The 23693-nt window shown below is 39.6% G+C and overlaps 1 protein-coding gene across 2 annotated transcripts in view; it reads left to right on the top strand.

Annotated features, from left to right (window-relative positions):
* Positions 1-23693, top strand: part of ADCY2 (adenylate cyclase 2) — a 235727-nt gene that overhangs the window by 3161 nt on the left and 208873 nt on the right. For both annotated transcript variants that reach the window (XR_012629660.1, XM_074874654.1), the window contains exon 2: positions 16436-16633. Coding sequence is in view for 1 of the 2 variants with exons in the window: in XM_074874654.1 (XP_074730755.1) it covers positions 16436-16633 (198 nt within the window). In the remaining variant the exon portion in view is untranslated. The remainder of the gene's footprint in view (positions 1-16435; positions 16634-23693) is intronic.

The following is a 23693-nucleotide window of genomic DNA, read 5'->3' as shown; positions in this document are numbered from 1 at the left end:
CTTATTTCAGATGAAAAATTTATAAAAGCTGTTGCAAAATTACAGTAAAGAAGTTTACTTACAAAGTGTGCCTGGAAATCTGACTACTTTTCTTTCAGGCAATGTACTTCTATTGTTACTGAGAGAGGTTTCTTGGGAGATTTTGCTTTTGTTTTTTTCAGAAACTGTTGTAATTTTGACCTTTGGAATTAAGCACTCTGTCTCCTCAAACACTAGGTATAAGAATCGCAGAGTCTGCTTGAAAGATGACCATTCACAGCTTGGACTTTTAAATAATGTAGTGATAGTATCAACCTTTGAATTTCCTGTGTCAAAGTATCCTCTGTATTTCTCTGTACCTGGCGTGAACTGAAAACTGGCAAAATGAGATCAGTCATCCATGTTTAGCTGCTGCTTTAATCGATAGAGTAGATTATTTTCTGAAACCTGTGAAAGCCTTCCAGTGCTTAGAAATGCCAGAGGTTAGCTTCATTTTCTTTCTGGTTATTGTCTTGTTCTTTCAATACAATGTGTAGGACAAACTCATTATTTGCCCCCCTCTCCCATTTTAATACTAAAAACTTAGAACCATTTTTACTGGTATCTAGAACAGGTTTGTCTCTGGCCGGAGCATATCTGTTACAACTACAATTCATTGGAGGAAAAAAAAATATTTAAAATTCATAATGTAAAATGGGAGTGTATCTGAAATATCTGCAGTTATGATGTTTTGTTTCTTACGTGGTTAAAACAAAACTCTGACTGAAAACAGGGATGATGCCCAAATTGTACAATTTATTGGAAGGCCATAACTTTTCTTTATTCATGTTTTCTAGACATAAAGAGTGCCCAGTCCATAGATACAGGCTTCAATAAAAACCTACAGTTCAGGGATATGAGAATCTTCTGACATTTGTGGTGTAAGTGGGAGAAGACCTAAGTCTGTAAAGATCTTTCTGTCCCTTTTCCCAAAACTCAGGGTCCCCCAATCTGCTGCCAGATATACATGTGTTTTCTTTTAGACTGGCCCATGCCCCTTGCTCGAAGCCTTCAAGCCTGCTATGTGGTGTTTACCTTTAATACTAGTCTGCAGTCCTTATCTGTCTCCCGAATCCTTGCTGCTACATGTGACCTTGTAAAGCTCTTAAGATGTGGTTGTCAGTGTGTTGAAGTTGATGTGGAGGAGCATGCTTCCTGAGGATATCATTGGCCAAGTGGAGCGTGTGTTGAGTGAAAAGTGCTTGTACAACATGGCATTCTGATGCCTTCCCTCTTCTAAGGCACATGAAATGGCTTTGGGTTAGCTGCCCTATGATTGTCTGTGGAGCAGAGGTATTACTTATCCCCCTGAACAGTTTCTCTGAAGTTCCTGAAAAGTTCATGGTCATACTGGTAGGCTCAGTTATGATTCCTGAACCTTTTTTCCTGATTCATAAATCCATGAAACTAAAGGTTGGCTGCACACCTACATCACTGACATGGCCAAATATCTTTTGTATCAGAAGTGGGAGTAGGCAATCATTCTTAACGGGGGAGTACAATTAACTAGGGAGGCATACCTGCAACATGGCAGATGTACATTCCACAGGAACTGGCTTTCTGGTGTCAGACTGAATTAGCTGATCGCGCATGGAAGCAGAGGTAGCTGCTTTATTCTGAAGAAGCACATTAAAACTTTTTCGCTGCTAGCCTGGCTGGCAGCAAACTCTGTACAAAGAGAAGAGGATCAGAAGACTCCTGTAAGCCTCTTGGGGCTTGCTTTGGGGTATGCTATGTCTTTGGGCCCTTGGTCAGAATGACAGCAAATCCTCCCTTGCTTTGATTGGTTTTACTCTGTCTAAAAGTCCTTGCTGCTTCTGGTAAAAACTGGACATCATCCAAAACCTTCCAGATTTCCATGATCAGAATCTCATCCTGAAATGGAGGGGGGAAAGTCTTCAAGTCCGTATGGAAAAAGTAGCTTTAGAAGACATGTTCCATCATTCTCATCACAGTGTCAAGTGATTAGGTGTCTGCATAAGGGAGTCTGCTGCATGCCTCTGGTAATGTTCTCATCAGTACTCTGGATCTGAAAAATTCATCCATCCACACCAAAACTCATCACACTGACATTGTGGTGATGTTACATTCCTATTCATGAGATGCTCTGTTATAGCCTAATTGCATAGAATAATACAGCCATATTTTAAGTTCACAGCCGTATTGTAAGTTCACTTGTACTCTCAATTTTAGGAAATCTTTTGACATCAGCCTGTGTAATTTAAAGCTTTTTTGGTTCAAGAGTACCAACTGTCTTCCCGAAGACCAAGAATATCCAAAGTCTGGAAGCATTCCTTGGAATCCTTTCAGACTGACAGTAAGCCAAAGCATCTGCTATACTGTTTTCAAACTCTAGCATATCCGTTCCCCAAAAAGAAAGCTAAGTCACAGCAAAGGTAATGAAGTAAGAGAATCCTCACTAATTGAAGGACAAGCAGCGATGGTGTTGTTTGCGGGCTTGATGCAGTGGTTGTTGTGCCTAGGAGGTATCCTACCTCTTCTGCCAGATTATTGCTGCTACCAAGATGAGGAAGAATTCAAAATAAACATTAGTGTATTTATAATGCCTTTTCTTTCCATAATTCCAGCTATAAATGAGCATACAGTTCTGTTTTCAAGTCCCCTATTAAAATGTTCCATGAGGAAATCCTATGTTTCTAAATTTTTTTCTTGTCTCTAGGTGCCATATTACAATATATTCTTCCAGCTATAGTTACTATTCGGCAGCTATAGTTGCTGGCTGTTTGATACAGTATTAGGATATTGCCATCCCTGCCAAATGTTACTTCCAGTAGTATCTTTGGTTGTCTGAGCATGACTTTTGTAGCCAGTATTACCTCTTCAGTGAGGCCTATAAAGGTTGCTGCATCTTCCTGCCTGAAGCAGGAATTTCCTAGCTCTGTGTCTGGTTTCATTCCTTGGTACTGCATCAGTCTGGGCCTTTTCTTGTTTCATTTGTTAATGACACTTCCAGTACATCTGTGGTTACTTTTAATGCTGCTAAGAGCTTGTCTCATTTGCCAGTTTCTAACAAGCCTGGAAAGAGAGAGCCATCAAGGTAATGAGGTGCTGGTGGCAACCTCACTTTGCATGTGTTTCTCTGTTTCATCCTTCATATTGAATAACCTGAATGCTGAATAAGAACTGGATAAAACCATAGGTATAGCTGTGTTGGAAAAAATACTTAACCTTGAACTGTAATCTTAATAAATTAAAATTTTGTGGATACCCTGGTAATGGAAAGCTTATTTAATGTCACAAATTGTGACTCAAAATGGTGGATCCACAACACCTAATCATTACTGCAGCTGACAAAAATGACAAATAATGTACCAACTAGAGCTGTTGTTTACTGAGGTGCAATGGGAATAAGACAGGTGATGGATTGGGCTACAATTGTCTGCTGTCTTTATCAGCATCAAGCCAGGTATGTGGATTCAGAAACTGGAAACTTATAGTTGATCTGCCATGGTGCTGTGAATACTGTCTGCTTATCTTGCTTAAAATTTTTTAAATCGGTTTCAAGTTCCTTATTGTGGACAAACATATCTGACCCATTTGTGGGGATCTTAAAACTCCTATAAAAATGGTGAATAGATTTCTTTGATTGAGCCTTCAAGAGGTCTCCTAGATTAAGGACATTAACCAGAGATCACAGTTCCTATGCTTACGCTGTGAATAAGAAAACTTCTTCTTGTTATAATGGTAGCAGTCACTGGAATTTTCCAGACTGCACCGTATATCAATCCAAGCTGATGGCAGTGTGGACATTTAACACAGATAGAAGTGATCTGCACATCTCTTGGGCGACTAGGTGTGCCAGCATCATGGAAACAAAGTGCAGCTGAACACATGTAGTGTTTCATCCTGTGCCTGCATCCCCAGCCATAGCCAAGCTGTGATCCCAGACAAGCTGAGTGCTGCCACAGTGGCTGTGTGTTTCAGAAAGAACTGAGACAGCTCAAGACTTATTTATATGTGAGGATGAAAAGATGTCAACAAGATTAGACTTCTGGTTTTGGGGATCTGGACCCCAAAATAAGTGAATTAGCACAGTTCTTCCCCTTTTCACTGCCTTTTTTTTTTTTTTTCCTTCTTTGAGTATCACTCCTGATCCTATTGAAAAAAAAAAACAGCTCCACACATTTTCTTCTCCAGATCTTTTATTTTTGTATCTTGAATAAGCAGCCTCTGGACACTGAGCCTTATTCAGATGATGCTGAAAATTCAAGGTACTATTGCACCATCTGTGCAAAGGAGTGTGAAGCTGTCTCTACACTTATCCTCCCAGTTGTCTGTTTCTCAAACCTGTATAAAAACATTTTCTTTCTCTCTTGTCTCTAAACAGAGCTCTTGTTCTTAGTGCTGCCTGTGTGATTTAAAAGTCCCTTGCTGTTCCCAGTGAGAACCTGTTCCAGGCTTGTGTCTGGGAGAAGAAGAGGAAGCAGCACCCATCACTACTGGCCTCAGCCTTGCCCTCAAGTCTGTTGTCTGAGCATCCACTTCTTCCACCACTCATGGTTCTAGTTTTGAAGTTTCTCTAACTGGAAGATGTGCTCCAGAGTGCAGGAGCAATGGCTTCTGGTTGCACTCTCAGAGTGTGCTCCAGAGGGCAGCTGGGGTAGGAAGTGTTCTGGCCCAGATGTGTTTCCCTTATAGTTTCAGGAGCAACCAGTCTGGTGTTTGATCATTGGACAGTCCCATGAGATCCCATGTGCACTGATGGCTCTTCAGAGCCATTCACTGGGATTTGCAAAAGTAGTTGCTTTTTCCACCTGCCTTCTCAGGTAGCTGAACTGTGTGCTGTGAGACCTCTTAAAGACCGTAAATACTATGGCATATACAGTGGACCTGCCCACTGACTGGATCAGTGGGATTGCTGTCCTTCCATTCCAGGTAAAATTTCCCCATCCATGTCTCCAATTTGCTAGTACTTTGGTCAACTCTGCAGGAAAATCCTAGGAAGACTAGATTCTCCCAGCTTCTCTTCCAGCAAGACTGAATTCAGACTGAAAAGACTCGGACATCTTATTTCTCCTGTGAGGTGTGTTAGAAAAACAGATGTTCTCTGAACTTGGCTTAGCACCTGCTTTCTTGTGCTCTCACTCTTACAGAATCAGAGAATCATTTAGATTGGAAAAGACCCTTAAGATCATCGAGTCCAACTGTTAACCTAACACTGCCAAGTCCACCAATAAACCATGTCCCTAAGTGCCAAATCTACACATCTTTTAAATATCTCCAGGGATGGTGAATCAACCACTTCCCTGGGCAGCCTGTTCCAATGCTTGATAACAGTTTTGGTGAAGAAATTTTTCATAATATCCAATCTAAACCTCTCCTGGTGCAACTTGAGGCTGCTTCCTCTCGCCCTTTCACTTGTACATGGGAGAAGAGACCAACACCCACCTCGCTACAGCCTCCTGTCAGGTAGTTGTAGAGAATGATAAGGTCTCCCCTGAGCCGCCTTCTCTCCAGGCTAAACAACCCCAGTTCCCTCAGCCACTCCTCATAAATCAGTCCTCTTGCTTTGTATACCCTGGCAAGTGGATGGATTCCCTTTCTCTGATGCAGCCACTGTGGTGGTCCTTTCTGGTGGCACAGTGATCTGAGCACAGCCTACTCTGGTGAAGACCTAGGAGGTGGTAGGTTGTCCAGACCAGTAGCTGGTCCTGTAGTCCCCACTGGCACCCTGCTAGCTTGTACCAGAAAGTGGCCATCGTCTCTCACTTGGGCTTGTTTCGTGCCTCAGGGAGTCCAGGCAATTTCCAAACCTGACTGGTAGGTGGTGGGATTTTAGACACTTCTTCAAGTGACATGACATCTGTCTAACACTAAAATAATGTACCAGAGCATTTTTGTTTTCTTTGGTTTTCAGTGTTTTCTTAGCTGTGCCTTAATGAAATGGGGTAACAGTGCTGATTAAATAAACCCTCAGCTAACACTAAATAGAAATGCCTGAATCTGCAGAATCTCTTTTGCTTTATTTACTATGAATGTGTCTGAAGTTTTGCACCTTTATAGAGCTGTTATTTGGCACAGTTATATTTCAAATGTAAGTTAAAATGTTGGTTACCTTCATTGGAAATTTTATCATTATAGAAGTAATACCCATTGCAGAACACGGGTCTGATCCTGGAGTCAAAAATGAAGTAAGAAATCTCCTTGGTTTGAAGTCAGTTGAACTGAGAGACACATGAGAGTGTGGAAAGCGTCCTTAGGGGAGTAAACTTTAAGAACATTTTCTGCGATAATAATAACTGTGTTCAGTAAGTAATTGCAAAACCTTAGGAAAAACTTGAAAAGTAATTACACAATGACAGTAGTGACTTTTCAATATTAAAACTATTTTTCATGTTACCTTATTATGCTGCTAGGTTAATCTGTGGAATATTCTTGCAAAATGTATTTTTAAAAGATCCAGTAGAGAAAGAAGCCTAAGCTTACCTTTTTCTTCGTTAAGCAGACCTTTAAAATGAGCACAGTTTCCTCATGTGCTGAAACTCATGTGCTCCCTGGTTCAAATTTTGTGATCCTTAATTTTAAGCAAGTTCCATCTTGACATTTTTTATTGATTACAGCCAGATTCTCAAGTTATTATGTTGGGAGTAAAGTGGTGAGGGAAAGCCACCTTTTAGCTTCGATTTAAAAGTGACAGCTAAAATACGTAACTGTCAGTATTAAATAGCTCAAAGAATCAAAGGAGTACTTCAGTATTTCTGATTTCCGTGGGTCTATATGGGTACAAGGAAGGCCATAATTTCACTTTTACAATGTGTAACAGTGCAGTTAATATGAAAAACATGTCTTTGAGTCCTGTGAAGTAATGTATTACCCATAATGTTTAACTGATGGAGCTCTTTCAACAATGACAGATTTTGAATATATTTAACTGCAAAGCATACATTTTTCATAAGTGTTTTACTCAATTTATTTTCACGTATCTGCATTTTGAGATGTTGCATAAATAGTAGTTGTATTGATTGGAGAGTTTCTTTAAGATTATGTTGATAATAAGAGGAAGAAGGATTTTGAGAACATTTGAAAAACAAACTAAAGTTATTAAGCCACATTTTTGGAGGGGAATTCAATACATGTAGAATAAAGCATGCAAGGATATGTTAATCACTACATTTACATTAAAAAATAATATAAATTATATGAGTAAATGCTAATTAGCTCTGGAGCCTGAAGTAATTAGTTTCATAAAAGTACAAACTTTTGCTCACTTACTGCATATTGTCTAAGCCCTCTTCTGAAGGGGACACTTCAGGGATCAGAATGTAATTAACTCTTGTTGCTCTCTGGGACATGGTTTATCTTTTGTGGCTGCCAGCTAGTGTCCATTTTATAAGTGCACCAGCTGAGTGTTGTAGCCACTAGTAACTGGGTTGGACCACCTTGTTTTTCATAGGCTGTTAAATGTCTTAAAGTAGAGTTACTTTTGTTGATTGCCAGCCTGAGAGAAGATTGAGATGGTGCTCGATGACCGAAAGGCATGACAGTCCTGTTCATGTTCCCTGACGCCCTGTGGGCCCTCTGAACTCCAGATTATTAAATAAATGGTTGTATGCACTCACAGATATTATATAATGTGGTTAACAAGATGAGAGGATACAAATCGATCGAAAATAAATCAGGAGAGAGAAAACTGCTGATATGGCAAATGAGGATGTATAAAGAAATAGGAAAAGCTGCTCGCTGTTCAGGTTGGGTGCATGGGGTTTGCACAGGGCATATTTATGTACATAAAATATACAAGCACACACGTCCTGATTCTGCTAATTATGTTTTTGGCAGGGATAGGTGTCTCTCCTCTGTCCCATGGCATGTGAGAATGGTCACAGGCTCATGGGGTTCCCTGGCTACATATTTGCATGCAGGCAGCTCAAGTGGTGGTTGTTCCCTCTTGGTCTGAGATGGATGCTACCTTTAAAAATCAAAAGACAGTTCTGCTCACTCCATGCAGAGAAGAGAAACCCTAAAACTAAATGTTGCTCCATCAGTATCTAGTCACTATGTTGCAACTTTGACTGTTCTTGGAAACCTATCTTTTCTAGTTCCTTTTATATTCATTTGGAAGTGGTGGTGGTGGTGGTAGGACCAGAATTGTTTACTATGTTCATCATGCATTGACGTGGCATCAGGGTGTTCTCTCTTGTTTATTCTTTTCCTATGATCTGCATTTTGGGTTGTTTTTTGACTGCTAGTGAGCACCGAAGTGACATTTTCATGGGTCTACCTATGATAAACACCAAATATCTCAATTTTAAGTGTTAGTAGTCAACCAAGAGCCTGTTGTCATATGTACAGAATTCAGGTTGTTTTGTCTGAGCTTCATCACTTCACATCTCCACTGAAATTCATCTGCCATTTTCTTGCTCAGTAGTGACTGTTATAAGATCCTTTTGTAGTTCTTCATAGTTGGCCCTCATCTTTGTCAGATTGCTGTTCACCCCTTTTCCCAAATTGTTTGTGGTTATACTGAATGTCATACACCCTAGGATTCCTGAGGATTTTTGTGGGCACTTTGGGACCTTTGTTTTTAAAAAATATTTCCAGGATAGGTACCAGACCTACTAAGACTGGTATCACATCACATTCCTGTTTTCAGATACTGGGGTGCTTTTGGGTGGAAGTTACGTGTTAAGCATTTCCTCCTTTTGAGTCCCATTGGCCTATCTGGTGAACCCTATTTGCTTGTGGGGAGTCTTTTTACATTTCATGTTCTTGCTTTTGTCTGTAATGCCTTATACTGATACTTCAATTTGAGACAGAACTTCTGATGTGTTCACCCTGTATAGATATTCTGTAATGAGAATTACCCCATGCTGAACACAGATACAAAAAAACCCCAAACCCTTTCTGCTACAGTCTGTTCTTTTCTAACTGTTCTTTTTAATACCTGAATCATCTGTTTGCTTAGAAGTCCTTTAGCAGGCTGCCAACTCCTGATTAAGTTTCAGAAAGAATATACTACTTATTTTTATTCTCTTAAAATTATTTCTCAAGCTCTTTTCTTGGACTGCTTTATTGACTCTTTATATTAATCCTGATAAATTTTATGGTCCTTTTTATTATCCCCTTTAATTTTTTTTTGAAAGACAGTTTTTAGAATCTGCACTGCTTGGCTGTTCAGGCATTCTGGTTGTGTTTTGGTCCTTCTCAAGCTGTTTTTGGGAATTGATTAGCCTGTGCCTCTGAGTTTTATAGTGTCTTCAGGCCACCTACAAAGATTTTAATCTGTAAGCTTCTAGCTCCCCCTTTCAATTTTAGTGTCTGGGGTTTGTTTTTCATTTGTTTGCTTAACAAGCTTTGTCATTGTTATAAAGTAGCTCCTCAACAATAATATTTTATGAATCAAGTTCTTTCCGCTTCTTGAGATCAGATTGAGTGTTTTCTGTTCCTCTGTATGGGTGTTCGTTTGTTTTTCTGTTTAGTTTGTTTTGCAGCTGTGTATGAGATATAGACAGTGGTCTCAGCTTCCATCTGCTGTTGCGATCCTTAGCCAGTCTAGCTGGGAGTCACTGAAGTATCCCTTGACCAGTTGTGTTTTCTTCTTTGACAGCCTTTCTTATCTCTGTATTTCATAGGATCTCAAATAGTTTCTGTCCTGGTTGGATGACCAGTCTTCTAGGTCATTTATTTTGATAAGCCTTTGCTGTTCAGTCTAGTTTTTTGGTTCATAGGGACTTTATGCTATTTGTTGATTCTCCTAGATTGTTAATACAAGCCTTTCTTCAACCCCTGCTGAAGTGTATGGCTTTCAGTCTTTTCTGCTTTTTCAGTATTCTGCTGATGGTCTTTTTTCCACCAAGTTTTCAGTAAGACTATTGTGTAAATAATGTTGTTTGAACAACAGGCATTTTAGTTCTTCCATCTAGCTTCTTAGGCTTTTAGTTTTTATATAGAAGAGTGTATACTTTCACGTGGGTGTTTTATTTCTCTGCAAAATTTTTAGAAAGAGAGTCTGTCTGTTCTGGCTTTTCTTTGCCATTTCCTTCTTACTTGAGTTTAATCAACTTCTATCCTTTTCTTTAGTTGCGAATTACAGGTCTCCATGACATTACTGCTTCTCTTAAACCACATACTATGTTTCTAAAACCTCTTCAGTCTGAATGTTTTCCTATGATCTTTGAAGTGCCAGCAAACTCGCTTGTTCGCTTCTGGTTTAGATTAGCTCAGATTAGTTTTAGATTAGCTCAGCTACCTTCTAGAGGCTCCCTCCCTATTCCCAAATTTTCACCGTTTCTTTGAATTCCCTCTTTAATACATTTTCTTAGCTGCTATGGAACTTTTGCGTGTCAACTTGTCTCGTTTTGGGAGCATTTCTGGGAATGCTACCATAGTTGTCTGCTTCCTCACTAGCAACCAATATTTTGCCTCCAGAACTTTTCTTTTAACCTTTTTTACGTTACTGTTATTTGCACTGCAGCCATGGCCTTTGACTCGTCCTCAGCACTTCCAAGGACCTCTGTGAGGACTGATGTTTTTGCATTAAGCAGAGAAGTCTGTGATCTCTGGTATGTCAGACTTTGTGTTCCTGGAAGTCATTGCTACAACTCTGAGGCAGGCGAGGTTCACTCATAGCTCTCAGGCAAACTTGAAAAAATCTGGATGCAATTGTTTTCTACTGACTAAGTGAGAAGATGAACAACATCTGTATGTAGTTGGACTCCCTAGAAAGAATCCACTGGCGAAAAGTGCTTGACACTGTAGTCAAGCACATAGGTGGTCAGAAGGGTGTTCACAATACCTGCATGGCTGGTCACTGTATCATCATTATTAGTCCTGTGTGCGAACTAGGACAGACCCTGTAAAGTCAAAAAGCAGTTCCTGTTGATTTCAGCAGAATTACTGCACTGTTGTAAAATGCAGCACTTCTCATACAGGGGAGATTCTATAGCGCACGTTGTTCATGACTGTCAAGTTTGAGGAGAGGCTCCAGATGACCAGAAAGTCATCTGAAGGATTTGAATGAAGTCTTACTGCTTTAATAGTGTCACAAGATACTAACAAATACAAAATGATCTAGAATTTGGGAATGGATGCAGAACTGTTTCTTGATGGTTCTGTATGACATCACGCAGCAGCTTGGCAGCTGTAATGCCATCAGAATTACCTGATACATACGATGTTCAAATTGCTGGGCTGATGGTGGACTAGTAAGGAGCCAAATATCACCTATCACCGTGTGCTAACAGCAAGTGTAAACTGCACATCAGACTCATTAATAGAGAGAACCGAATTTCTCAAGACAACAGACATCATGAAACAACTGGATTTGAACCTGATGCTGTTATCATTGATCTGCCAAGCCAAACAGGGAATGCTGAATCAGAGGGAAGAAATCTCAGGCATGCAATTATATAGGGCCTTAGTGAAAATCAAAAGCTTTGTGAACACAAACTTCAGGACAGTTTGATTAAAAGGTACAGTTCAATTAATTTTCTGCTAGTGTCCTTGAACATGTTTCACAAAGCTCAATAAAAGCTTAAAAAAAAAAAAAAAAGGCACATGAGAAAGCTTCTAACCAGGCAGCTAAGCAAGAAAAACAAGCAAAGCTTTGTGTTATGAAAGATAAATGGTGGGCACGAAAGGCAGAGGAGTGTTTCTAAGTTGTGGATCCAGAAAATACCATGTGGGCTTGGAAACAGCATCTGGCCTTAAAGACACTGCACCATTTCTGAAGTGAAGATGGATTAATAATGACGGAATTGATGGAAAAGAAATCTGAGATGGTTGGCCAAAACTTTTCCGTTGTTGTGCTAAATGATGAAGTCCTAGATGAAGCTGTACAGCTACTTGGCCAGGAGCAGGGCACGACACCTCCTAATAAAATGGAGATTTTTCCAGCTGTCTAGCAGATGGCACACAGTGCAGTCAGCTGTAAGCAGATTCACTAAAATATAAAACCATGGGGTAAGAGTCACAAGTAGCCAGAAGACTTTTGTAGCTTTTGGCTTTGTAGAGAACTATTTCTTGAGGTGTTAGAGAATTGAAATGCTGTCCACTTTTATGAAGGGAAGGATGATTATATGTCTTCTGAAAACCATTCTAAGCCTCTCAAGTCCTGGAAAAGACTTTACTGGAAAAATGGACAATTTTTGCAACTGACTCTTTCAGTCATTTAGGTTAAAGGAAGATGTTGTCCTGTTTTGAGAGAGAGGTCAGAAAGTTAGTAATCCTCTAGCCCTGTAACAGTTTTTTTAACACATTTTTGAAAATAGATGTATGAAATCATACATAATTTTCATATCTGAAGAACATTACTCACTTGTTTTTATATTTACATTTAGGAAGTGTTTCATTGATCTCAGCAAAAAGTGATTTTAGGAGGAATTTAACACCGTAAATGGTTTGAGTTAATTCAAAGTGTGTGGTATTTCAGATCTCAGCAGGAGTCCTCTGTATACAGACTGCTGTGAAATTCCAGTAGATGAAAAGAATAAAGGAAAAAGTACCAAAAGAATGAGGGACCATGGTAAAAGATTTTATGCTAAAACTGGTATTTTAAATGCTTGTTTGCTCATTTTTATAGAGTACTTTGTCAAGCTGTATGGTTTTATATAAAACAGTAAAGTACTCTACAGCAGCTTTACTGTTTAAAATTAAACCGGGGGCATGGCATTATCTGGAAGAGGAAGGAACAGGATGTAGAATGAGAGAAAGTTGTGGGCTTTGGAAAGATGAGTGAAAGTGATTCTTCAGATTTTAGTGGTGATAAGATTATCACACACTTCTGAAGAATTTATGGGGGTTGGAAAAATTTCTAACAGTAGACTTTTTAATTTCTTCAGTAATTAAAAGACAGCAAGATAGAAAACACTCAGGAAGACAGAGCTGTCAGGCAAGATCCATGTATTACAGGCTTAGCCATTATGTTTGAAAGTGTCATGCTGATATTTTAATTCCATTACCTCTGGTGTATTTTAATTTCTGAGACTAGCAACAAAAAAAGAAGGAAGGTGTTTTGTTTTTTTTTTTTTCCTCACCTCTTTGAGAAATGGTTAAGGAAGCAGAACAGTTAGCCTTCAGGATTTGTCTTTGCAGCCAACATCGTCTTTTAACCTTCTAAACACACTGTTGATTGCCAATATTGATCAGGAAGTTACAAGCTTTAAATGTCCTTCTCGCAAAGTTACAATTTTACAAACATTTGTTTCCTCTGAAGTAATAGGAAAATATTGTTAAAAGTAGTTTCCAAAACCACCCCCCTGTCTCATAAGGCCTGCCTTTGTTGACCTGACATTAACGTGTATTTTACAGGCAGGATTGTGAAAAATCCCCCTGTACGTGTTAAGGCTTTCTCGAAAGGATTCAAATTTTAATAATGATTGTTTTCTCATATATTTTTTAATTGCCTAATGTGTATACTATTCTGTCTTTAAATTTCAATTTTACTTCACAATTCACACAGCGTACAGTGTGATGCAAGCAGGTTGCGACATCAGAAGCAGGTTGTTCTGTAGTCAGCTTGGAAAGGTGATGTCCTACTGCAGTTAGGGAGGTTGTATTCAGGCACCTGTGATGAGGAGCTGATACATTGTGGTCTATTTTTTCCTGCATATGTTTATACCAAAACAAAATGTAAAATTGTGCAACAGCCATCCAGAGAAGGGGAGAAAGCAAAAATAAAATTTTAGATTTAGTGATCAAAATGGCTTAGCTAACTGTTGAGATTAGTGTATGCTTAAAAAAAGGAAACCGACTGGCTAGCTTTTAATTTGGAACATTTTGATGGATTGATCTAATGATAGAATACATATAGAAATATGTAGCTATGTGGCCATATATATGCTCTAAACTGAAATCTAAATATTTTTCATTTGTCATGAGGCAAGATTGTCCTAGAAAGCACAATACTTTTATTTTTTTTAATGAAATGGAGAAGCATGCTGTTGAAGTGCATGTGGATATTCTCACTAGTATATTTGTAGCGTGATTGTTATCACTGACATACTAATTTGCCATCATTTAGATCTGTGGTTTTTCCTGAGTCTTGGCTTCCTCCAGGAGCTTGTGGGTTCCTTCGGTGCTGCGACCTTGACTGCATGACAGAGGGTGCAAGGAACATAATGTCCTGTAATCAGTGAAGGGACTAATTCCTCTGATCTTGTAACAAGAGTTTTGCAATCCCACCTGGAAGTGCAGAAGTCAAAGGTCGAAGTTAAATGCTTTTAGTGTTATCTAAGCTGACATTGGTTGTTAAAGTACTAAAGCAATTCACTGAAGCAAATTTCAGAGATGGGAATGATCAAAAATCACAGAATTCAGAGACATAAATCAGTAGCTCTTACTATGACTAGTTAGGTTTTATATTTTGTCTCTTACTATGCAAGGTTGCATATATCTTACTTCATACTGCTCTGTATTCATGTGGACACTTACCTCTATGCCTAACTTTAAGCCCATAAATTTGTTTTTAGTACGACCACCCAAGTGCTGGAAAGCCTTAATGTGTGTATTTAATATCTGGAAGACTAGTGTTTGCATTTCAAAGTTAGCACCACTGCTTACAGTTTCTTGACTCTTCTTTTGCTTACATCCTGATTATCAGTGCTGCAATAATACATAAAATTGCTTAAATGTGTGACTTTGTAAATTTAAAAGGGAAGAAAGAATAAGAAGAGTTGAAAGATGAGCTGCCTTTTGTTGGGCGGGGTTGGGTACGTGAATGATAATCTGCAGCCTGCAGGATCAGATGTGGGCTTTTATCTTGGTGTTTCCCTTGGTTTGAACCTGCCGGGGTGGTGGCTGCTCCTGGGCTAGAGGCCATACGGTGGTATGCTTCTCCTCACCTTGCCTCTCCTGCTGAAACGCGGTGGGTATTGCTTGATGTTCAGTAGCGGGTTTGCATGTACGAGCGGCTCCCGGCATGGGGCTGCTGGTGCCAAGGTAGCCGCAGGTGCGGTGGTAGTGGATTTGAGGCAGGGGGCAGCGGGCAGACCCGCCTGATGCAGCGGGTGGGAGTTGGGAGGTGCAGTGCATGTGTAGACAGGGCCGCAAGGAAAAGAAAGAAGTTTGAAGAGAGGAGGGGGAAAGAACCTTATGGCAAGCATCTCTATAGAGGTTGGGGTGCAAAACTTACTAGATCTGGAGAAAAAAACCAACCCCCTAAAAATGCTGACAACATTTGTAAATTTTTGTAAATTTACATTTTTGTAAATTTACAAATGTACTTGTAAATTTTCAGTTTTGCTCTAATTGTAGCAAGTCTTATGAGAAAGGAGAAGTCACATCGAAAAGCTTTTAAGTAAAATGTTAAGTATTTAAGTTGAAAACCCATCAATAAACAAGATTTATCAGGGCACTAAGAAAGCAACTACAAAGCAAGGGAAAAAGAAATGTTACTACTTTTTGCTTAGGAATCTTACAAATCATCAAATAGGTACATTCAGATTGTTCCCAAGATTTCACCAGCATGAAAATAAATACCAGCCTTTTCTGCTTGAAGTGTGTGGTTAGTGGAGGATTTTATACTGTTGCAACAGCAGCATTTGGGGCCTGCCTTTGCAATCCTTTTTGCTACAAACGAGACTGTTAGAATTTGTAACAGCTGGGGAAATAAGTAAAGATCCTATGCCCAGACTTTGATACAGTATCATTGTACTTCAACCAGAGATGCTTTTCAACACATACAGGAATATAAAATTAAATATTTATTCTTTTTTAATGCATCCGTCACTAGGTGATTTAAAGATATTAGTGTAGTAACTTCTCTGGAAGTTCTGTAAAGAAATTTAAATATTGTTTATTCTGAATCTCACTTCAAGTTATACTCTAGTCCTTGCTCAGGGTGTTGTTTGCACACTTTGAAGTAAGCAGTTGCTAGGAGAAAATGTATATATGTAATCTAGAGCCTGTCCTTCTAGATAAATACTTCAAACAGGAGCAAAATGTATAGTACCTGGCAAATATCACAGTCAAAATGGCTTTTACAGAGTTATGGACACATAGTTGATTTGGTAGGCATTTTGACAGCTGGAGTCTTCAATAGGGGTGCTTGAATTTCACCTGCAAACCACATGAATCACAGAAATCTTTTGAGTTCTGGAGCAGAAAGGCTATTCTGCTTTTGCAGATCGGGTTTGTCTTTTAATTTGCTCAGTCCTACAGGCTTCGTGCATTACTGTAGTGTGATTTACGGTTTTCTCAATCTGCTTCAATTAATATATTTCTCAATTTAGTAAAAGAAGTACCATGCAGTAGTGTGGCTAGTAGTTGTTTATGAAGTCAATACTCCACATAACAGCTTCTTACAGTGAAAGAAATCCTGTTTTGGTTCAACTCACTTTTGATATTCAGTCATGTCTTTCTGGGACCTCTGTGTGCAATCAGATTAGAGTATGTTATTGCTGTCTGACCTTTAAGTACATTAGTTTTTAACTTCCTTTTCATTTTCCTCTGTTTCCAGGAAATTGAAGACCACGTGGCATTTTTAATAACTGTTCCAACGGCCCTAGCAATTTTTTTCGCTATATTTATCCTTGTCTGCGTAGAACCTGTATTTAAGAAGCTGCTTCGTATATTTTCTCTGGTGGTTTGGGTATGTCTTGTTGCCATGGGATATCTCTTTATGTGTTTTGGAGGAATCATCTGTCCCTGGGACCAGGTAAGACTGTCATTATTATTAATTATTATTGGGTACATTTCCAAGAACCATTCTATGCAGAAGTATTCACATTAATTTTTGTGAGACATCTCATAAAATTCCTTTGTGACTAAGTGTTTGCAGGCTGAGCCTCCCTGAATCTATTGTATAAATACCAAAGAGATGTGCATACTTAGGATATGAAAATATTTGAAGGATTCTGCTTTTATATTTTTAACCTCATTTGCATAATGACCATTTGATTCCAGTCACCAACTTCTTTGTATAGTGAATATTTTATTCTAGTGACCAATTAACATGACAGAAATAGCAGTTTTGTTCAAGACTGCTGATGCTGTCTTCTTCAGCTTAAAATGTTCGGGCTCTCAGTGTAGACTTTCTGTGGTCTTCAAGATGTTCTCTAGCAATGTGTGAGAAAAAAGGACTGGGAGTTTCCTTGCATTTCTAGGGAAATAAATGTGTAGAGAAACAATGAAGTACCCTTCACATTTTTTAAATTTTGAATGAAGACAAAGCAAAAATATAATTGCATTTTAATAGCAGCACTTTTGAAATATGAATAAATGATGTGCAATATCCAACCACTGCACCTGATTGATTCTTCTGTGTTCTGCCATATTCTTTTCCCAAGCCTCTACATGAGAATACTGCTGATATAATAATTGTAAAACCCTTCAAAGAACAGAGAAAAAGTTTAAAAATATATCAATATGTCTTCTGAAAATTTCATGCTGATTCCATGAGTTTGTTGTAACCTTTAAATGGTAGTGCTGTATCTGGGGTGCCTTCTAGGTCTTTAAGATAAACTTGAAACAAATTCCCTGAGTTATTCAGATCTTGCAGAGACTTATGCAAATACTGAACTTTAAGTATGCAAGTAATTCCTTTAAAATCTTTAGTTCAAATGATTTAAATTACTGGTATATGTTGGTAATATTAGTTTTGGAGCCCTTACTTTTTGTGGGTGACTTTTATATTCTCATTCTCTTGGAAGGTTCAGGGATTAATTAGCTATGAAACTGCCTTCCTGCCTTTTTTTTTTTTTTTTTTTTAATGTATTTGAAACTAGCAAACCAGGCCACACTTGCATGTAATAAAAAGCAAATCAGAACATGTAATATTTTTCTCTAGATACAGATTTCACCATGGGAGCCCCTGCATCTTTGTGATATCAAGTCTAGATAATTCACATGGTTTTACTTTTTTGATTTATTTATTTTCATTGCCAGTTGCGGGATAGTGTGGTAGAAGATTTCAGGCTTTCAAGCTGAGATGCAAATATTTAATTAGCCATATTATTTGCTCATTGCAAATTCTACTGAGTTTAATTTTGTTATCTGAAAGATACGATAATGATTTTCAAAAGCATGTGGCATAAAAGAGATCTAAGAGCAATGCTGATGTCTTGGTCCTGGGGTTGTATTTGGCCTGTGAAGATGGTTTGTCCTGCCTTGCTTTCCTCTTAGGAAAAATGTAGGCATTCCCACAGCATCTGAGGGACGCAGCTGGCTGTGTGAGGCAGGAAGGGCTGCAGAGCTCTGGGAAAAGGCATTGTCTTCCCACAAGTTGCCAGGACACAAGTCCTCTGATGTTTCAGTCTGCTCCTTGCTTTGCGTGCGAGTGTTGCTTGGAGAAGAGGATATTTGGGAGGGAGCTGCACTGATTGCTCTGCCAGCAGCGGCCGGCTCGGGGCAGCTGCCCAGGCTCCGTCCCGCAGTGGGCAGGGCTTGTCCAGAAAGCCTCGGCTGGGCTGTAGATACGTGCCTTAACTCCACCACACAGGTGGCTTCAGCAACTGGTGGGAGAGGGCCGTTACCAGGGTGGTCCCTGGCCACTGCTGGGAGTCAGAGGTTGTGTGGCTCCCTGAAGTGGGACCCTTCGCTTCCCCAAAAGCATTCTTTTTCCCCTTTGAATAGCAGCGCTGTTTTGGTGATCACTTTTGTAGGTATACTTCTGCCTAGTGTCAGTTAAGAGTAGACTGAGTGTCATGGTTTGAGCTCAGAGAGCAACTGAGCACCGTGCAGCCGCTCGCTCAAACCCTGGACAGTAAGGAAATACGGGAATCCTCCTGGGAATTGGACACCTTACACAGTAGACTAATTGCAGGTTTGATGTTTTTGAACATTTGTAAAGAACTGTGAACAGTAAGATACTGCCATGTATTCCTGTGATGCTCGTGTTTTGATTGCTCTGCATCAAGAATATGGAGGTCAATAATCAGTGTTCTCTCCTATGAAATGTGAAAGTGAATCTGAAAAATCGTTCCTCAGTCATCACTGGCAGTTTCTTTTTTGAAGTTTTGCATTTTTTGAATTTAAAAACTATTTTGGTGGTTTATTAGGGTGTTTTTTCGGTCCTTTCTGCTTTTTATGAAACAAATGAAACGATGTAAAATTGAAATTAGTTCTGTTTCAAATATGTCTTTGTTAACATAGCTAATTAGAAAATTATGAAAATAAAAAGAAGATCCTGTTCATGCACACTTCTTTACTAAACAAGTGCTTTATTTTAATTTTCACTGAATAACAGCCTAACTTTTGTTCTGGTCCAGCAGAGTTTTAAAATACTCTTTTTATTGTATCTTCCATGTCTTCTGAATCCTAAGCTTGTCAAGAATATGGCATTTCTTAACTGTACTAGTAACTACTGAAAGATAAATTTTCTGCATACCATAGTTTATAGAAAGAACATGTTATTTTCTTGTTTGTGCACAAGCCTTCTCCTTTTAAAAGACAACCCCGCATCCTTTAAATTTTGGCTTAATGATTTTAATGTTCCTTTTGGCTGTTTGCAACTGCTAAATGCAGTTTTTCTCTGTTGTCTGAAGGAACCTTAGGTGTGAACTTTTGCAGCTTTTGTTTACAATAAAAATACCACTTCAGAGATACTATTTTGGTTATGAACTCAATATATATTTAATGCAGAACAGTTCCTCCTGAGCCTGCAGGCACATAGCTCAAATAACTTTCACAAACGGCGGAGGGCTGGAAATGAAGTGGCTGGTCAGGGCCCTTGTTTTTTTTGTTAGAAACCTGTGGGCTGATGTGAAATAAGTGCAAATCATAATTGGTTTCAGCTATCTTTTTGCTGTCCCTGCAGACTGCTTTTATCTGTCTGCATTTCCTTGTCTGTTGTTTGGCTGTAGCTACAGCTTTGGAGAGACTGCTGTTATCAGGTAGGTATCTGGCCACTGTTTGAAGGGGGAAGGCAACACAGCTGTAGGCAGTTTCTCCGTCCCTTGGGCCGGTCTGCAAGCCCTGTGCTGGCTCCGTAATTGCCTGCTGAGCCTGATCCGAAGGCTGTTATTGTCACTGGGCTGCGTGGGCATAATCACAAACCCATCTATGAGAGCAGCCAGGATATTTGTACTATCAACCTTGCTAACTAACTTACCTCTTAAGTTAGTCCAAGCTCCCTTACTCCTCTGTATGGACAATGAAGAGAAGCAAGTGCACTGAGAGGGAGATGGAGAGCATGTGAGTGAGGTAGCAGATGGCTTTAGATGAAAAAAATTAGGACAGTGATGGCAAATGTCTTTGGAACCCAACAAACTTTTTTGAAGAAGTGTGGCAACCCTTTCTCGTTGGTGTCAGCCCAAGTTTCTGTCAGTGCCAAACTTGGCTGTGGAGCCCCTGGTTTTCCCTGGTGGCCCAGGATGCTTTGATAAGACCTACACACACTGGACTGTGTTACAGCCCAGGAGGGAGGCTGGGCTGTCTGGTAGGAGTTGCGGGACACCTGGCCAGTGTTGGTAGGAAAGAAGGAGAGCAAAGGAAGTCACGCAGAGGCTCAGAGAGAGCAATTGCCTATTGGCAGTTCTTTTCAGATTTAAAGTGTGAGCAATAATGTGTGGAGATGGTTTCAGTGCAGAAAGACCCAAGGGCAATGCTTAGAAAGGTCCGTGTGATTGTGTGTTTGGTGGAGGGCCAGTAATGCAAGGCCAGCAAGCTGAGGAAGTAGTACTGGTGGAAAAGGTGATGTATTGATTTTGTCATGTCAGGGCTTTTCCCTACTATAGAAGGGAGCACCTTTTCTTACAAAATGTAAATCCAGTACCTATCTGTAGAGTTACATGCCAGGGAATGAATTTAAATTGGTTTCCTCTTGTTTCACTGACAGTGTAGTTATTGTACAAAAGTTGCCTTCCCATGTCATCCTCTGACATGTCTAATACTTCCTCAGCCTTTTATACAGGGTGTATATAAATATGTCATAGCACATTGATATCAATGGGTAAAAAGAGCTCTTAAAGCATACAGTGGATGATATAAAAAAAGAGAGTAATTATACAGCATTATACTAGTCTAATGAATTCTATCATTGCTGGATTTTGGTATTCAATTCTACTTAATTATAAATATGTTTGCACAGCCCAGGCACCAGATGTGTTCCTCCTTGTCTGTATTCAGTTACAGCACAGAAATTACTTCAAGCAGGATTTGACACTTCTGGTTTCCAAAAAACAATATCCACAGAGTGATGTGCTTAGAATATATGTTTGGCTATTTTAGCCTAAATACTACTTTTTGAGTTGAATCTAAATCACTTCTTTTGTTTTGTTTTAATGTGTTGGTATGGAATGGTTCAATTCAGGCCTTGGAGCAGCCCTGGTTTACAAAGCGCGGGCAAAATTTTCTGTACTAGTATTTATAATTCTCATTTTTTTGATACTCTCTTGGCACCTGAGGATATCAGTCTACTGTGTGCTGAGGGGTGAAGGCCTGCACAGAGTTTCTGTGGTTGTGATAATTAGCTCCTGTATTAGGCAGTGGGGCAAGCTGATGGCTCTGCAGAAGGGAATAATTTTCTTTGTACAGAATTATATTGGGTCTAATTTCCGCACCTTGCTTGGGACTTGTCTTATCTAAAGTGAGTCCTGCCATAAATTATTAATAATGTGTCATGTGGTTGAGCACTGTAAAAAAAAAAAAAAAAAAAGAGTTAGACATTTGAGAAGAGCGGGGTGGGTGTCAGTGAAGTCCCTGCAGCACAGGAAAGCAAGGATGAGTTGCTGTCAGCTGTCCCACCGTCTCAGGTTCTGGAGTGCAGGGGAGACTTGTCATGTTTTCAATCATACAATGGTTTGGGTTGGAAGGGACTTTAAAGATCATCTAGTTCCAACCTCCCTGCCATGGGCAGGGTCACCTTCCACTAGATCAGGTTGCTCAAAGCCCCGTCCAACCTGGCCTTGAACACTTCCAGGGAGGGGGAATCCAGAGCCTCTCTGGGCAACCTGTTCCAGTGTCTCACTACCCTCACAGTAAAGAATTGCTTCTTTATATCTAATGTAAATTTTCCCTCTTTCAGTTTAAAACCATTATGCCTTGTCCTATCACTACACTCCCTGATAAAGAGTCCCTCCCCATCTTTCCTGTAGGCCCCCTTTAAGTACTGGAAGGTTGCTATAAGGTCTCCCCAGAGCCTTCTCTTCTCCAGGCTGAACAGCCCCAACTCTCTCAGCCTGTCCTCATAGGGGAGATTTTCCAGCCCCCTGATCATCCTTGTGGCCCTCCTCTGGACTCACTCCAGCAGGTCCATATCTTTCTTATATTGGGGACCCCAAAGCTAGACACAGTACTCCAGGTGGGGAGTTCAAGATTAATCAGACTATCAGGAATGAGTATCACGACCAAGGAACTAAATCTTGTAGGAGCATGGTTCAGTACCTTGTAGGTGAATAGTCACCTGAAAAAGGACATAAGGAAAACCAGGAGGCTTGTATGAAAGGGGAAGATACTGCCCAGCAGATGATACTGCGCTTTAGGAGTAGGTGCAGTGTAGAAAAGGAAGAAACCCACAATCCACAAGTATAAGCCATATTTGCAGTTATATTTGAGGAAGGGGAAGAATAGATGATTTTTATCTTAATATTAATTTTTTTATAGACATATGAAGTCACAGCCTTAATAGCAAGGCATTTAAATTTGTTTATTACATCTAGTATGGCTATATCTGTATAGAAGACAGGAAGAAGCTGAGTTATTAGAGACCTGCCAGTCATTAAAATCAGTAATATAGTAGATTAATGTAGTAAAATAGTGTGTGGAGCCTTGGAACACCCTGTTAGCATAGCTAATGTGCTTTTGATAACCTTTGGTATGTCATGGCAATGCACTGTGATAGCTGTTCATGGAAAGAGAATGAATTTCTTTTTTTTTAAATAGGAAAAAACAGTTCTGTAAAAAAATAAATCTGTTTTAGTGTCAAATGGAAGACTAGAAGCACTGCTAGAGGAGATGTGCATTATTAAAGTAGCTGTACATACAGGTGAGGGGAGATGGCAGCTAGTGTGATTTCAGAGAGCATCAGGCAGGAGGAAGATTGCTGGCTGAATTTTTCAGGGAGCTCTCTGGGGAATGTTTGCCTTTATTAGTGCTTTTTACTAGTGGTGGGGTGACAGAATGTCACCGCTATAATGAAATTTGCTAGCGACCGAGTTAAAAGATTCCTATGACAGCAAAAGATCAGAATGTTATGGGGTAGAAAAGCATGACCTTGAGGACTGCAGTAATAGCAACTACATGAAATTTAATAATAGGAAATGTGAGGTGCCTGCATTTGGGAACTAACAGCAGAAATTTCAGCTATAGGCTGATGGTTCATCAGTAGAAAATGAGCGGGGTCAAGCAGAATGAAGAGAAGCAGCATTAGTTGGTCACTGGGTCATTCAGGTATGCATCCAGAAAAGACTCAGTTATGATAGCAGAGTATCCAGCTAAGGATGAAACCTCACCTGGATGACTATGTACAGTTCTGGTCACCTGCATTCAAAAAGATAAACTGAAACTGGAATAATTGCAGAGTGCCAAGCGAGATCACCAGGAGAAAGGAGAGTTGTGAGAGATGAGGAGAGTTTGACTTGGGTATAGATCAACAGCATAGAACTCTCAGAGTGGTGTGACTGCCATCTACAGATAATCCGTGGTTGCAAACATCAGATTTAAGGAGAAGCTACAGAAGATAAAGGATTGCTGACACATACACACACCAAAAAAAATCAGCCAGCCATTGATAAAATTTAAACCGAAAATTGGAATAAATCCTTTAGCCATTAGGGCAC

This window comes from Strix uralensis, chromosome 1, assembly GCF_047716275.1.
Source record: "Strix uralensis isolate ZFMK-TIS-50842 chromosome 1, bStrUra1, whole genome shotgun sequence".
Classification (NCBI taxonomy): domain Eukaryota; kingdom Metazoa; phylum Chordata; class Aves; order Strigiformes; family Strigidae; genus Strix; species Strix uralensis.
The sequence above is the reverse complement of the archived record's forward strand: the minus strand, read 5'-3'. Positions and strand labels throughout refer to the sequence as shown.